This window comes from Penicillium solitum, assembly GCF_028829755.1.
Source record: "Penicillium solitum strain IBT 25940 chromosome Unknown utg000001l_segment0_segment0, whole genome shotgun sequence".
In the NCBI taxonomy this organism is placed as follows: domain Eukaryota; kingdom Fungi; phylum Ascomycota; class Eurotiomycetes; order Eurotiales; family Aspergillaceae; genus Penicillium; species Penicillium solitum.
Window position 1 is genome coordinate 1,745,182 of NW_027072121.1, and position 16,065 is coordinate 1,761,246.

General features: G+C 47.0%; 8 protein-coding genes across 8 annotated transcripts; 5 read left to right on the forward strand and 3 right to left on the reverse strand.

Annotated features, from left to right (window-relative positions):
- Positions 1–415: 415 nt before the first annotated feature.
- N7455_000706 (TDA10 family protein) lies at positions 416–1,644 on the forward strand (the record flags this gene model as incomplete). Its single annotated transcript, XM_040958038.2, has 5 exons — positions 416–568; positions 659–1,161; positions 1,233–1,256; positions 1,309–1,424; positions 1,487–1,644. 5 exons carry the CDS (start codon positions 416–418, stop codon positions 1,642–1,644), a joined length of 954 nt encoding a protein of 317 aa, XP_040811483.1.
- A 768-nt stretch (positions 1,645–2,412) lies between these two features.
- On the reverse strand, positions 2,413–3,996 carry N7455_000707 (60S ribosomal protein uL30; the record flags this gene model as incomplete). The annotated part of the gene is made up of 3 exons (XM_040958084.2): positions 2,413–3,039; positions 3,245–3,356; positions 3,983–3,996. 3 exons carry the CDS (start codon positions 3,994–3,996, stop codon positions 2,413–2,415), a joined length of 753 nt encoding a protein of 250 aa, XP_040811490.1.
- Positions 3,997–4,252: 256 nt separating this feature from the next.
- On the forward strand, positions 4,253–5,310 carry N7455_000708 (ESCRT-II subunit protein SNF8). Its single transcript, XM_040958120.2, has 2 exons — positions 4,253–4,782; positions 4,852–5,310. The coding sequence occupies exons 1-2, from the start codon at positions 4,310–4,312 to the stop codon at positions 5,162–5,164; spliced, it is 786 nt and encodes a 261-aa protein (XP_040811541.2). The 5' UTR covers positions 4,253–4,309; the 3' UTR covers positions 5,165–5,310.
- A 930-nt stretch (positions 5,311–6,240) lies between these two features.
- N7455_000709 (thermophilic desulfurizing enzyme family protein) lies at positions 6,241–7,815 on the forward strand. The gene is made up of 3 exons (XM_040957975.2): positions 6,241–6,641; positions 6,697–7,170; positions 7,251–7,815. The coding sequence occupies exons 1-3, from the start codon at positions 6,346–6,348 to the stop codon at positions 7,762–7,764; spliced, it is 1,284 nt and encodes a 427-aa protein (XP_040811477.2). The 5' UTR covers positions 6,241–6,345; the 3' UTR covers positions 7,765–7,815.
- A 287-nt stretch (positions 7,816–8,102) lies between these two features.
- On the forward strand, positions 8,103–9,176 carry N7455_000710 (xanthine phosphoribosyltransferase; the record flags this gene model as incomplete). The annotated part of the gene is made up of 5 exons (XM_040958062.2): positions 8,103–8,135; positions 8,340–8,446; positions 8,508–8,829; positions 8,886–9,001; positions 9,077–9,176. 5 exons carry the CDS (start codon positions 8,103–8,105, stop codon positions 9,174–9,176), a joined length of 678 nt encoding a protein of 225 aa, XP_040811453.2.
- Positions 9,177–9,755: 579 nt separating this feature from the next.
- On the reverse strand, positions 9,756–10,204 carry N7455_000711 (dolichol-phosphate mannosyltransferase subunit 3; the record flags this gene model as incomplete). Its single annotated transcript, XM_040957986.2, has 3 exons — positions 9,756–9,917; positions 10,024–10,092; positions 10,157–10,204. 3 exons carry the CDS (start codon positions 10,202–10,204, stop codon positions 9,756–9,758), a joined length of 279 nt encoding a protein of 92 aa, XP_040811503.1.
- A 482-nt stretch (positions 10,205–10,686) lies between these two features.
- On the reverse strand, positions 10,687–11,779 carry N7455_000712 (Short-chain dehydrogenase/reductase SDR; the record flags this gene model as incomplete). The annotated part of the gene is made up of 4 exons (XM_040958063.2): positions 11,583–11,779; positions 11,149–11,513; positions 10,851–11,098; positions 10,687–10,784 (listed from the first exon to the last, which is right to left on the reverse strand). The coding sequence occupies exons 1-4, from the start codon at positions 11,667–11,669 to the stop codon at positions 10,687–10,689; spliced, it is 798 nt and encodes a 265-aa protein (XP_040811501.2). The 5' UTR covers positions 11,670–11,779.
- Positions 11,780–13,391: 1,612 nt separating this feature from the next.
- Positions 13,392–16,013, forward strand: N7455_000713 (uncharacterized protein; the record flags this gene model as incomplete). The annotated part of the gene is made up of 6 exons (XM_040958034.2): positions 13,392–14,086; positions 14,140–14,274; positions 14,325–14,444; positions 14,498–14,632; positions 14,686–15,872; positions 15,924–16,013. Exons 1-6 carry the CDS (start codon positions 13,669–13,671, stop codon positions 16,011–16,013), a joined length of 2,085 nt encoding a protein of 694 aa, XP_040811476.2. The 5' UTR covers positions 13,392–13,668.
- Between the last annotated feature and the right edge of the window lie 52 nt (positions 16,014–16,065).

The window sequence follows — 16,065 nt, forward strand, 5'->3', positions numbered from 1 at the left end:
TGCAAATATATACAATAATATACAATAATATATACAGTATATAGGGTGTGATAAGTGTAATAGGTGTAATAGGTGTCAGAGTGTTGGTATATGTCTCCCGGGGCCGAGTACTTGCTGACTCAGGCATGTGACGGGGCAACGTCATTGTCATGTGCATACAATCTTTCTTGTATAAGAGTCAATTATTATGATTTGACCCATATTTGACGATTTTGACGATTTTCTTAAGTCAAATGCGAAACAATTTTAACATGTCAGGCCAAACGTAGCGGCTGAATATACCCCGTGGGGGGAAAAGGACCCCAGATTCACTCGGCCGATTAGAGGGAGAAACTTCCCGCGCACCGTAGCCGATAGATACAAAAGACCGTGCAATAGCAAACTACAAGTATTCGGTAGTTGAAATCAAGTCAAAATGCCCGAAATCGTGGACGATAAGTCGCAGCACTGTATCCCCTTCCTACTCGATCGTCTGCGCGTTCATACCGAGCGGCACCGCGGCAACCCCAGTACCCCGCCGTTTTTCATCGGCCTCAATGGCGTGCAGGGTGCGGGCAAGACAGTTCTGGTGAGTTCGATCCAGAGCTGGTCACTTTCCCATGCCTCGGGATCTCGTTCAATTTCCTCGGAACGGAATTTGATACTAATCCCTCCATAGGTATCCGCTCTCAATGACACCCTCCGATCGGAGCCATACTCGCTCTCGGTCGTGACCTTGTCGCTCGACGATATCTACCTTGACCACGCTGATCAGGTGGCTCTAGCACAATCACATCCTTCAAATCCCCTCCTGCAGCATCGTGGTCAGCCTTCGACTCACGACCTCGCATTGGGTGAGGAGGTGTTTGCTTCGCTCGCCGCTGAACGTCCGACGGCCATTCCGCAGTATGACAAGTCTGCGTTTGAGGGTCGGGGTGATCGTGTTCCAAAGTCGCAATGGAAAGTCGTCAATGAAGAGGGTCAAGATAAAGTCAAAGTCGTGATTTTTGAAGGGTGGTGTGTCGGGTTCCGTGCGTGGGATGACCAAACCCTGCGTGCGAAATGGGAGGCCGCTGTGCGTCAAAAGGAGATCGGAAAATATGATGGACGACTAGGCCATGTCAAGTTCGAGGATGTCAAGGCTATAAACGACGCTCTGAAGCGATATGATATCTTGACTGAGTGGGTTTCTTCGGCCATTGAAGACTGCAACTAGAAACTTTGCTAATATGGGTTTCTCTTTTTCTTCACAGCAAGCTTGATGCTTTGATCCATATGTATGTGCTCTGCTGCCACTCGACATACTTTACTTCTACTAACTAATTTCAGCGATGCCGAAAACCCTCATTTCGTCTACGAATGGCGTCAGGAGCAAGAACGCACTCTCCGTGCTGCCAAAGGCACCGGAATGACCGAAGAACAGGTCAAACACTTTGTGGATGGCTGTACGCATATACTCAGTAAAACCATTGATGACTAAATATACTAACTCAGATGATCGATGTAGATTACCCATCCTACGAGCTCTTTACTGAAACCCTCCGCGACGGTGCTTTCAAGCCTGCGCCGCATAACTTATCAGCATCGAGCTCAGACTGGCAAGGACGACAGCTCTGCCTTGTGGTTGACCGTAATAGAAGAGTTCAGGAGGTCATTAAAATCTAATTGGGGTGGGCTGACGTAGAAACGTCGGAAGAAATGCAGTGTCACATGGATATTGAATAGATATATATCGATATATATCGCCCCAATTTTAGGACTGCCGACTCCTGTTCTGGGATTAGCATTAAATCCGGTTCCCCTTAGGATGTAGTAACTTCTGGTAAGATAGTACTGTTCTGTAGACTGTCCCTCCGAATTCAAAGCTGGTAAAGCTGGTAGAATATGATGTAGACACATGATGAATTGACGGCAACCCAGACTATAGAGAGAAAGTAAACCACTTATAATTGGTTAACTACAGTGATGAGCTTGATATTTGAGCTACTGGGCTTCATGAAATCATGAAAGCGCGGCCTCAATAATACAGCCTCGAAAACGCCTGAGACTACAGGATAGCTCGAGATGGGATTCGGACCTCGGGACAAGTCTTCGGCCTTACAAAATCCCGATTACTACCAAGCTCCTAGTAGGCTGTAGACTAAAAGGCTGGGAATACAATTACGAGAAAAAAAAAAAAAAAAAAAAAAAAAAAAAAAAAAAAAAAAAAAAAAAAAAAGTACAACAGGAACCAGGCCCATGACCATGAAATTGGGTTGTTTGAAGCATTAAATTGATCGGAAATCCCAGACCATCGTATCGCTAAAAAGAATTGACTAGTGGATATAAACAGCCCGTGCAAAAAACAACCCAAGACAGTAAAGTCGTAAAATTTTGTAACATTTTTAGTGCGCTCAGAGAACGCTCCAACCCAAATTCTTCATGAGAAGAAATCTAGTTCATCTGGCGGATGAGACCGTTAATGTTCTCCTCACGGTTACCGGTGTCACCACCCTCGATGTAGTGCTTGAACTTGCGAGCGCGGAAACCACCGTTGGGGTTGGACAGCTTGAAGGGCCAGAGGAAGTTGTTGGCCTGCTTGAAGTTGGGGCCAACAGTGTAGATCTCGTGGATCAGATCCTCCATGCAGACAATGCCAAACTTGCCGAGGTGCTCCTCGATGATCTGGTTGTCGGTGAGGGGAGTGCGCTGCTTGTCGACCTTTCCGTAACCACGCTTGTACAGAAGCTCGCGGACGGACTTCAGGTTGGGGTAACCGTAGGCAATGTAGGGGTTGACGATGGTCAACATCTCCTGGGTAGCCTTGGTGAGACGGATGAAAGTACCAGAGTTGATCTGGAGCAGACGCAGGAGCTGGAGGATCTTGCGGGGTTTAGGGGCAATCTTGTTGATACCCTTGATACGGACAACGAAGACGAGCTTGGGCTCACCCTCAACGAAGAAGCTGCCCTCCTGGCGAGCAACGCGGTTGAGGCGAATCTTCTCGCGCTCAGCGGTGCGGTACTCCTGGACGTAGGACTCGGCACGCTTGAAGATAACACCACGCTTCTCCTTGTTGGCCTATATGAATCTCTGTTAGCATGAGAGTTCTCCAAAGTCTTGTGAAGAAAATGGCAAGTAGTTTGTGCAACTAATGTCAGACCCGAAAGATGGTTGACAGACGACAGCATTGACCGTGGTAGCGGTCTAGTCATCGTGAATGGTGTTATGCATCATGTAGTTGGAAGGGAAGTGTGGCAATGTGAAAGAAAGAGGGGTAACTGACCTTCTTGGTCTGCTCGGCCTCGGCACGGCGCTCAGCGCGGGCAGCCTCTTGAGACTTGCGCTTCTTCAGAAGGGTCTCGGGAACGAGGACCTGGTTCTGGGTGGGAACGGAGCTGTGTAATGTTAGAACAGTCTGTCCAAAATAGATCAAGACTGAGACAATTCGCCGAGTGAAAGAATTGCAGCATATAGCGCCACATTCTCAACTGAAGGCATAAAAGAACTCGACGAAATGTCTTTAATCAGTGAGGGCCAAGACATCGGGGGTTCATGATCGATTACAGTTTGGTACTAGCCATGCATATTTCAGCATAGTGTTCGCAAACCCGATCACCCACCAGATGCCATTGATGCCTTCATCCGACAAAACCCCGAACAATGTTCAGGAAATATATGTTGACACTCTTTCGCTTCAGGATCATTATGCTGTTACCACATCACGAGTCCCCAAGAGCGATAGTTCACAACAATATTTTTGGAAGAGAAGACGCCAGGCGCTTTCAACCTCAAGACTCCATCACCCTTTTTTCTGTATCCGAATTTTGCTCCGTGATAGACAACAAGTGTATCCGAGATAATTGGAATCGAGAGAGGGCAGGAAGGATCGAGCTGGTGCCTAGCCGTCACCGTTGTGGACAAACGGCTGGCATCCCCAGCGAGAAGGACGACTATACCCGCAACCTTACAAACTCAAGCAGAGATTGCATCAGTCTTAGGAAGAAGTCATTGGGAATCATACGTAGTAGCGGCCATTTTGAAGGTCCGGACGAGGTCGAGAGTCGGCTGGTTGTCGAAGGATATCAAAGGAAGAAGAAAAAGTTCGAAGAAAAGGAATGTAAGAAGAGACTTCGCTTGTGTGAGTGCGGGTCCCACTAGCCGTATTAGGCTAGCGTATAATATAGCCAGCACTAACCTGTTCTGGATCCAGCCCTTATCGGGCTCTGGATAAGGGCTTACCTCTTATCAGATGACTTCATGGATCCATCCATGGATGTCTGACCCGCCTGGGGTAACTTAACTACAGGACTACCAAGTGAACACTGATTCCCCTTACACTCCATATATCATGTCTCGTCGCGGAGTTGGCCTCGGGGCATTTGCAAACCGAACCCAAGCAACGCAATCTTATGCTACTCATGGCGCCAATCTCCGCTCTACGCATACTGCCTCCCTGCAGACCCAGTTATCGGTTTTCCAGTCGTTGCTCCACACATTTGCGCTAGAACATAGCTCTACGATAAAGTCCAACCCAACATTCAGGGCAGAGTTTGCGCGCATGTGCAACACCATCGGGGTTGATCCCCTTGCCGCAAGCAACGTCAAGGGCAAGAATGGCCGTCGTGGACTGGGAGAGGGAGGCAGCTTCTGGACACAGATTATGGGCGGAGATATGAATGACTTTTACTTTGAAGTCGCAGTTCGAGTTGTGGAGTTATGCAGAGAGACCAGGAGCGAAAATGGTGGGTTGATTGGTGTTGAGGAGTGTCGGAAGCGAGTGGGGAAGGGAAAAGCGATTGGTAGTGGGCTTGAAGTTTCAGAGTATGGAGTTGTTCCTCCCAGAAATATGGATATCTATACAAGTGATTGACTTAACTATGTGTTCGACAGTGACGACATCCTACGAGCAGTTCGGTCTCTCGAGCCTCTTGGCTCCGGGTTCTCCATCGTCAAGGTCGGCAGCAAGCAGTACATTCGGTCCATCCCTAAAGAACTCAACACAGATCAGGCAACAGTCTTGGAGGTGATTCAGGTGCTGGGCTTTGTGAGCGTTTCAATGCTTCGGTTGAACCTCAAATGGGAAAAAGCTCGAGCACAAACTGTACTCGATGACCTGCTTGCTGATGGTCTAGTCTGGTTGGATGCCCAGGGCCCTGAGAAAGAGTACTGGTCACCCCAAAATCTTCTGGAGGATAGTGGATGAATCAGGAGGCTCATGTGATTCCCATGAAAATCACAAGCTCATAATGCCTCGTGCGGATATCCCTCGAACTACACCTTTCTGAGAGAATCCCAAGTCACAAGTACAGTGAGATTTAATAAGTATTTACCCACCCGCATTTTCACCCCACCACTTTCAAATAGTATATATATCTTACATATATATACTGCACCACCATACATTGCTCAATTTACTCATAAAAAGATAGGTTTATGCCCTATACCAATCTCAGTTAAAATTCAAAATTTAATATTTTGTATAATAACCCCTAGCACTCTGTACAGCCTTGTATCTCCGCCCCATACTTAAAATCAATGCATCTATCTTCTCTTACGGAATTGCATCCTAAGCAACCTTTATACATCGTTTAAATACCTACTAATCCTCTTCCGATCTTCCTATATATATAAATTTAGGGAATAACTGAAAAAGCTTCAACGCCACCGCCAAACATGTTCAATTAGGTTTTAATCCGGTAAGTGCGGCGGCTAGTCTTCCACATATATACCGCGAGTTTCAAACCACTCCTATATAAGCTTCGCTATATAGATTCGAGTATTATCCTACTAAAAGATAGAGCTAGGTTGATAGTAAGGAATAAGACCTTTTTCGAGAGCCGAGATATAGGAAATTGCAGAATATCCCCTCTTCTTCGACGTCGGATCAATCTTAACCTCTCGCTCTATAACAATCAACTCTAACCGACTACCTAACTAGATTATACCCTAAACTATTTATAAAATATCTTTAAAGTATACTTTAGTATTTATAAGTTCTTTTCGATAGGCCTCCGATCGACAACGCTAACACTAGTTATTATAGTCCGTAGTTTAAGGTTCGTTAGACTAAACACTCGTCCGAGAAGACTCGTCCGAGAAGAACAAACCCCTCAATGATTCATTTGTGTTATTTTCTTTTATAAATTATCGTGCTCCTTAGATAGCCATCACGACTTATTCTATTTGTCTGACGAATATGGCGAATCCGTAGTTTATATGTCTCATTTTTGGGTAACACGACATTGCGTGACATGGAGGGACAAGCATGTAAGATATCCCCGCAAGGGGACTATTTATAAACTGTCTCATATCCTATAAAAAGTAATAGTCCATTAATTTCAATATAATTGAACCCAACAACCATACTCCATATACCCTGCCATCATGTCCCAATCTAGTGTTCCAGCGACAGACCCCGCTGTCTACGCTGAATACGAAACCACATGGTCCAATCTCCCGGACACGGAAGAAGCATGGATTGCTAGAGCCCGAGAGGTCTCCGAAGTGCTAGCCAAAGACGCGGCTCAAAGAGACCAGGAGAACAAATCCCCGCGCGCCGAAGTGGCCCTGCTCAAGCATTCGGGCTTGACAAAGCTTCTAGGGCCTAGGAAGTATGGGGGTGGCGAGCAACCCTGGAGCGTTGGATATAAGGCAATTAGAGAGGTTTCAAAGGCAGATGGGTAATATCCAAGAATCCCACATGGCTCCCAAGGATAGTCCCTAACAAGAAGACAGATCTATCGGTATGCTGCTTGGCTATCACCTTCTCTGGTCTACCATTGGAAATGTGGTGGGCACTCCTGAACAAGCCGACCGAACCCATCAGTTGATCATTTCAAACAACTACTTTGTCGGCGGCGCCGTGAACCCCCGCGACAATGATCTGAAGATCACCCCAGATGGAGACCATATTGTATTCACCGGGAACAAGTACTTCAACACTGGAGGCGTTGTGTCTGACCTGACAGTCCTTGAAGGTGTAGTGGATGGTACCCAAGATCATATCTTTGCTTTGGTCGAGACCCGACAGCCCGGTATCCAGTTTGCTCATAACTGGCACAACATTGGGTTGCGCCTGAGCGAGTCTGGAGGCGTGAAGATAGATAATGTCCGTGCTTCTTGGTCAGATGCACTGGGCTGGGATTCAGCTACCAAGAAGCCTCGCGATGATACTCTGAAGATCGCATTCCCTACTTTATTGTTGCCAACGTAAGTGCAGTCTGTCATTGCATATGCCATGCTCCCCCAGCGGTTGCATAGCTCAAAAACTTACTCGCTTTTTCCTATAGCATCCAACTAGTTTTCAGCAACTTCTACTTGGGTATTGCTCTCGGTGCTTTGGATTTCGCCTCCAAATACACCACAACCGTAACACGCGCTTGGCCTTTCGGTGGGGAGAACAAGGAATCAGCAACGGATGAGTTCTACATCCTCGAACGCTATGGTAACTTCTTTGCGCATCTGCGTGCCACTGAAGCCCTTGCCGATCGAGCTGGTGATCAACTCTCAGGGCTTTATACTCGATACCAAGCGCAGAAATCTGGTCTCACAGCCCAGGAACGTGGAGAGGTTGCGGAGTGGGTCGCTAGCATCAAGGTGGTCGCCACAGATGTCGGACTCAGAGTTACGTCTGGTGTATTTGAAGTGACTGGAGCCCGAGCCACTGCTTCAAAGGTTGGATTGGATCGATTCTGGCGGGATATTCGAGTACACACTCTTCACGATCCAGTGGCGTACAAGAATCGGGAATTAGGACGATATGCCCTGCTGCATGAAGTGCCTGAGCCTAGTTGGTATACTTAGTTGTGGATTAGAACTGGATATTAATGCATATGAATATGAATATATGCAGGGTTAAATCTGTCAAAGCTGTCAAAGCTGTACAATGTACAATGTATGTACTCTGTAGACAACATCAAGGGTCTGCAGATAAGAGCCCCGCACATCCGCGGGCCGATAACCGTTCGGTCCGACTGTCTTTTTTTTTTTTTTCTTCCCCTCCATTTTCCTTCTCTGTGGGAAAAAAAAAGACATTCCACAGCTGTGATCACTTCACTGGTTGATACTTGGTCTTTATTGGACTATCATTTATCATCTTCATATCTCTATTCAACTTCGGAATCATCCTAATAACCGCCAAAATGTCGCAAAAGCAATATGCTACTTACAACGATGTAAGAATCCCAACCTATTAACTATGACAATATCTCGTTGTCTTTGTCAAAAAAAAAAAAAAAAAACGATGTTGAAGACATCGAAGACACACATGAACAGCCAACCCCCGCAAAACAAAAATCGCAGATTGTCTTATCGCAGTCCACAATTATAATCCCTCTGAACTTTAAAAGGACCAAGACTAATGCAAATCACCTCGATAGGTCCACAATCTCTGCAAGAACTCGGCGGAGGGACCCCTCAAGTCCTTCGACATCAACCTTATAATCGCCATCGGTGGTGGTGGTTACATCCCTGCTCGCATCCTCCGGTACGTTCAATCTGCACGTGCCCATTCATCTGCACTATACTGATTCCTACTTGCCAAACAGATCCTTCCTCAAGGCTCCGGGTCGACCTAACATCCCTATTCAGGCCATCGGTCTGTCCCTCTACGAGCAATTGGGCACCGACAGCGTCGAGGAGGTCCCCGGCACCAAGGTCACCCGCTTGCAATGGCTCGACATGAACTCCTCGATGGCCAACTTGCTTGGCAAGAACGTTCTTATCGTTGACGAGGTCGATGATACCCGCACAACCCTACAATACGCCGTGAAGGAGCTCGAGGGCGATGTTAAGAAAGCCCAGGATCAGCTCCCCCTTGGGGACGAAAGGAAGAACTTGAAGACTAACTTCTTTGTCTTCGTTCTGCACGTATGTTTTCTTTTGTCTCTCTGGAGATTGACGGGGTTGACTAACAATTGGAATAGAACAAGGACAAGCCTAAGAAGGGTGAGCTGCCCACAGATATGACGGAAAACGACCAGCGTTACCACGCCGCGGTCACCACTGGGGATGTCTGGATCTGCTACCCTTGGGAGGCTGAGTATGTTATACCTCAAACCTTCTGCCTTCTGGATTCTGGCTGATCTGACTTTTTTTCTCCCTTCGCTTCTTGCAGGAACATTGAAGAGCACGATACTCTGGCCAAGGAAAGCCCCATCGTCGATATTTCGGGCAAAAGCCCTATCGCCAAAGAACCCTCTACCGAGGCCGTTTAAGCGAATGATTGCATTATCATAAGCATTCCATTTTGCGCGGCGCTCTGATGGTTTATATCTGTGACTATTTTGGTCCTCGATTCTACTGTCCATGCTCAGACCAGGTGCATAGATCTGAGCGTGTAATTTTTACGATATCCTTGATGAATTTCTATAGAAAAAGTTCTTTCTTTTTGGCAGATTGGCAGACCGACAGGCTGCCCCCAAAAGAGTGTTTGACTTGAAACTGCTCTTGCACCCATGCCCCCTTTTTTTTTCTGAAAGAAAATGCCCCATCACCGGGTGCCTTTTTGTAACAACCAACCGGAAGCCTGGGCCTTGAGTCTTCCAAACGTTGTTTTGCAGACGTTGAATTGTAGACGGGTATCAAGAGAATATAGCATTGGTAGCGAGACAAAAAGTCACTGGAGCATAGTGTATTATATTGATCCGGCGCAGCCTTTTCAATCCTACGAAGACAAAAGCCTCCGCGTTCAAGCACCAATCCACAGCCTGAACTCCTCAGACTCGGACCCTGTCTGGATTCTGGATCCGAGTATCTGATTATCAGCCTAATCCATGCGCACATCGATCTCTCATTTAGTCGACCTCAACCTTGCCCTGGCGCAACTCCACCTTGGCAAGCTCGATCTCCTTTTGTAGCTCAGCGTGTGCCTCGGGGACATCGTTGAAGGTGAAGATCGCCACACCCAGGCGGGCGAGTAGGTAGCAAGCGAAAACAATAAGCGCGTAGAATGGGAGCTGGGTGGTTATAAGTTAGTTTTCTTCCATCGACATATTCGAAGACCGGAGTTGGGGGCTGGGGGGGGGGGGGGGGGGGGGGGGTTTGACAGGGTGGGTAACGTACAACTGGAATGACTTCAGTCTGGACAGTCTCATTCAAGGGAACGAGTCCAAGGAAAAGGGAAAGGTAGAGCTGGTCGATTGTCAGTAAGATCCACGGGATTGTGTTCCTGAGATGGAGGGACTTCGTAGCATACTGAGGAGACAAGGAGAAGAACGGAGATGGTCTGGACAGCGCGCGTCATGGTGAAATCGGTAGATAAGACAGAAGATTCACAAAGGAGAGGAGAGAGGTCAATTGTGAAGATAGCACCGGTTTAGTGTGGTAAAAATGAGGGACTCGGGGGTGTTGCAGTGCTGTATGCGGCAAAGGCCAGCTTGGGTGATGCGCTTCTTGGCGCCCGGACCGGGTCACTGGTCTTGTGTACCTGCCAAGTCTATAGTGGTATCTTCTACAGGCCATTTGGATTCTAAAGGATTACTACATCTATGGTCTTTTGAAATATTTCTATTCATCTCTATCTAATTCTCCCATATGTCCGAAAGGAATATAAAAAGAATTAAAAAAGAGAAAAGAACATACATACGCAGTTAGAGATCTGCCCTTCCGCTTTGAGCAAGGTGGGCACAAAGTAGATTATATAAGCAATCGACTCGACCTCGGGACCTCAATAAAATGCACTCACTACGGCATACATATTCTTGACCATCGTTACAGAGGCTAGAGTCATTGATGAGCCAGTGTATTCTCATATAGTCTGCATTGCAAGAGAATTTCATGCGAGAAGTCCAACTCCGTAGCTGGGCCTAGATTCGGGGCCCGATCTGCCCATGATCTATGAAACTATGATCACCATTCCAGAACCTCACCCGAGTACCGCACAAACTTACCGCCATACTGCTCCTTAGTGCCCGTGCTCAGAACCTCAACCATGCCGGTAATGGACTTCTCATAGGTATCCGGCGCCTCCTCCATGCCCCAAAGCTGCGCAGCAGCATTGCCCATGTCGGTCTGCACCCAGCCTGGATCCAAGACAAACGCATTGAGCCACTCATCCTCGGCGTTGATCCGAACACCGTACCAGTTGACAATCGACTTCGATGCGCCATATGCCGCATTTGGGACTGGAGGTTGACGTCTAAAGATGGTTAGCTTCCATTTGTTGTGCCCAAATTCGAGTAGACATACGCAAGACCACCGGCCCCGGATCCCATGATGGCATAGATGGGCTTTCCGGTCGACTTCTGCAGCAGATCGCGTGTCGCTTGGTAAAATGACACGGCGCTTAACACGTTGACGTCAATATGCTCGATGATATCGGCCCGCTTGACGTCTTTCACAAGTGGATATAATTTGGCAATGCCAGCATTAGCGACGACAATGTCAAGATGGCCGATTCCCTGGTCGCTGGCTTCTTTGACTGCATCAAAGGCAGATTGCTCAATGCTCGCATCGTACTTGACTACTATAATACGGCTGCCCTCGCCTGCGGGCAGCTCGGCAAGTGCCTGAGCGGTCGAGTGCGCTGGGTCACGGACAGCAGCTATAACAATCTATCGGGCACTTAGTGTCAGTGATTGCCTCTAATTGCAAGTGGAACGGGCAAAAGAAGAAGCATTTACATGGTCCGGTTTAGCGATGAAACCCTTGACCAGCCCTTGGCCCAAGCCACGATTGGCACCGGTGATGAAGATAACGATAGGGGCCATTATGGGTTGTAGGGATCCTTTTAGGGCTCGATGGTTGTATATGGAAAAGGGCAATGAGAATTTGCGTCCGATTGATTGACTCGAAGTGGGTTCGGTCAGATACAGTAGGATCGAAGTATAATACCTTATAGATGTCCAACTCAATGTACACTTATAAATGTTTTTAGGTGAGAGTCAAGCAGGCACTGTTGATTATCAATCCACCTACATCTCATACCTAATCTTCAATCTCCGGTGCTCAAATTCTCTGATTACAAATGCGACTGATCCCTGCGATCTGCATCTCCAACCTGGAAGGCTGAATTATCACCATCTCAACGGATAATTGCGTGGCCAACAACGTAACTATCTAACTACTTGCATTGTCTTGAACGGGGAAAGCGGCCATATGCACGTACTTTGTACATCCATTTGTATATGTAATCATTGATAGCACCCGTGGACCATCGATCACTAAGATAAGCCCGATATTACCGAGTTAAACAAGACTACTACGACAGCCAGGCCGAGAAGGGGCGTTAATGCATGCATGCCACTGGTAATAAATATAGTATCCTTTCAAGTGTATATAACACATTAAATACAGAAAAGGCTCCAGGGCTATGAGCTACATACTGATGATTGATGAGATGTACATCTATGTAATAACTAGAAGTATTTGTATTACTGGCAAAAGAAAAGTAAAGTGACATGCATGCGTTAGCGTCACTTCTCGGCCGGGCTGTCGTAGCAGGGTACCTTCTCTCAGATCCATGCAAAAGTAAACCTGATAACGAACATATAGAATGTTTCAACTAAAATGGGATGATCTAGGAAATCAAACCCCAATAGGAAGGCCCACGGGCACATGGAGCCCGAGATCACGTTGCCGAACATGCCCTAGACCCTATGCCAAGGAATAGGTTTTATGGATTTATCTACCTTAAATTTTAATACTGAGCAAAAAAAAGGTGCTTTACTATGAGATAATGCTGTTCAACCATTGAAATGAGCATTTTCGGAATGCTGAATGTCTTTTGCTAGTATTTTGGTGAACGTCTTCGTGCTATTATTGACATATACTAGGATTAACGAATTCCGAAACACGAGCACTCTTAAGGGTGCTCTTTCCCAAAATTAGAAGCCATAGGCTACTGGTTAAGGAACTGTAGGATAATGGTTAGTCCATCAAGCTTATGTGATTCTCCCTAACCGGGAAATTTCATGATTCATTCCTTGAATATCGTGGTTCGATTCCGCGCAGCTCCATCTTTTTTTCTTTTTTTCAATTCTTTTTTTTTCAATTCTATCAACATAGCCAGAACTCTCGAGTGAGATAACCTTGGAAATGAACGTGATATTACGTACATACACTACCTAAGAATATGTATTTACGGTTTATCCGGTTTTTCCCCCTCTACCTACGGCGTACAAGCTTCCAAAAAGCTTCTTAACATAGAGCGGAACACGTGATCACAGGGATTGATATTTGATCTTAGTGGATAGATAGATATATGTGTACCTTATGTAGTTGTAGGATGTAGTTTTCATATTTAATCCCCATGAGGGCAGTTGCAATATAACATACAGAAAAAAACATGATATGGCTCCATATACATAAACACCATACCTGGGCCTAACCTAAACGAGATTGGTGCCTGGATCCACCTCAGGCAGCTACGCCCACGGGTCTCTCCACGAACAGTCTAAACTTACTTTGTTTCTGCGATATTTCTGATGAGGAGTCGCTTGTCTTCCACTAATATCAAGAATCCACTTTAGGCCCTCGTTGCCCGATTAAAAGCCACCAGTACTCTCGTATCGGAGCAAACGCTGTTTGTTTACAGGGTTTAAATTGTTAAGACGGGGTCAACAGGCTACCATCTAGGCTCCTTCATCTAATTGAGAAGGCCTTTCCCGTTCGGCCAAGGAATTTGTATCTTCATATCGTCAACTCAACACGGACCCTTCCATATTACCCCACACTCCGGAGGCAACTATCTGACCCTGATTCGGCAAGATGTCTTCCGCGGGTATATCTACCGCCCAACTGGCCGTTCATGGGGCTGCTGGCCACTCAGTCTCGAAAAAGGGGGAGTTGGAACTGCCTCCTACCAAAAAGATTCTCTCAGATCTACCGGAGGTTTCTTCCTCTTTGCCACCCCGCACGGAAACCATTGACTCGGAAGACCAACAGGAGATGTTCCATGAGTTGCGAGACATCATTGAAAAGGCCCAGGAGGTCGACGATGCTGGAAATAGCTTCGATCTCAAGGAGCTCCATGCATCTCTTGAAGAGGCCGATGCAAACGCAAAACGCGGGCGACGGGACGCCGACACCCTGCGAAGCGTGAGCGCCACTCTACAAAAGCTCTGGGCGTCTAACTCAGAGTACTTGGTACAAGCCACTGAGATTATTGCGGATGGCAGCAGAGATCGTGGGTCAATTCTATATACATGTCAACTTCATAACTTGCTAATTATGTTTCAGCTTCATGGCGTGCTCCATTTGGCCAGTCTGGCGTTCTGAAATTCTTCCTGGATGTGGTCTCTTTGAAGGGCGAGGTTGATACCAGTTTGTTACTTCACTCTCTGCGAGTTATCGGGAACTCGTGTGCCGATACAGGTATGCTGCAATCAGTTGCATATGTTCCCATATAACTAACATTTATGCAGATGAGAATAGGGAGATTGTTATCAAGGGAAACTATACGCTTGCTATCATTCGATATTTCCTTGATCCGGATTTGGTCTTTGTTGCAATTCCGGTCATCTACAATATTTGCATGGATTACAGTATGTCCAGAAAGAACCGGCTGGTGATACACGTCTTGCTAATATGATATCAGAACCAGCACATGCTCAGATAGCTGCCAATCGGACAGCTTACATCCTGTTGAAGCTGATCAAAGATGGCGAGATCGAAGACAATGAGGCTCTACTCAATTTCTCATACGACTTGATTGAGTTGGCCTCAGAGCAAGGTATGCTTCATCTCAATCTCAGTCTGTTTTCTGATCTAACATTTAATCTGCAGCTGAAGGCATTGAAAACTCTCCCGACGGAACAATTCTACTGCTGATGGAGCTTGCTATTGATGAGACTCTTGATTTTGCACACTTCTCATCATTGGCAACTTCTCTTGCTGCTTACCTAGGAAACGAAAAGTTCCAGAATGCGTGCGTGTCGAATGGAATGGTGGAAGGCGTGCTGGACGTCCTGCGCCATTCATTTTCGATTGTGGTGGACCCTTCTTTGAGCGAAGACGTCAAGGCTCTCGCGCAGCTCCGCCTAAAGATTAACCAGGCTTTGGCTGAGGTATCTGCCTCACCATTGTTTGCGCAGCACTACCCCCTTGACTCTCCTCTTTCACAGACCTTGAAGTCATGGGTGGTTGCAACCGAAGATCAACTTCAGATCTGCGCCTGTGTCATGCTTGGAAACCTCGCCCGGTCCGACGAGGTCTGCCAGGTGATGGTCCGCGACCTGAAAATCCACAAAGAATTGATATCCGTTCTCAGGGGAGATGCCCGTGGCGCGGTCCTACACTCTTCGCTTGGTTTCCTGAAGAACCTTGCAATTGCCGGCGACAACAGAGCCATTCTTGGAGAAGCTGGTATCATTCCTGCCATTTCACGATTATGGGCATATGAATCTGTTCCGCAGGTTCAATTCTCGGCTGCAAGTATCGCGCGTCAGGTGATTATCTCCTCGATGGATAACATTTCCCATCTTCTCGCTCCTCTCTCACAGGATGTTGATTCCCCGGCTCACAAACGGACCTACCTCTCTCTGCTCCTGTCTCTTTTCGAGAAAACAGACTCCACACCAATCAAGACTGAAATCGGACGGACAGTCGCTTCAATCTGTCGGACTGTTAGCCCCAAGGCTCGCGATGGAGATAAAGAAGCAATGTCCTTGCTTGACCGGCTATACACCCTACACGAGGGTGTCTCGCTACCAGTAGGGGCGATGATCACACAGACTCAGTGGCCTGTCGTTCGCAGTGAAGGCTGGTTTGCTCTGGCTTTAATGGCGACAAACAAACTCGGCTGTGCCGCTGTTGTGGACTGCTTGCACAAGACAGAGGTTACCGAGTTGCTTAAGACGACCCTAGGCGGGGGCACTCCCAATCAAAATAAGGCCGAGGAGACAGACAAGTCGCAAGAGACCAAAGACCGTGACAACGCTTTTGTGCTTGTGCAAGGACTGCTGACGAACGAGGTGAGTTTTCTGCCCTAGGATAGTGCTAGTCATTTACTAACCGCCAAATAGTCTGGTGCCCTTCCTGTGGGCTATAGGGATATGCTGGAAGACTTGGTGAAGGTCAATGCCTCACAGTTGAAGGCAGCAACAGATGCTTAGTTAGAGAGCTCCAGCATGATATGACTTGGAGCAAGTGTTATTATTGTTGCAT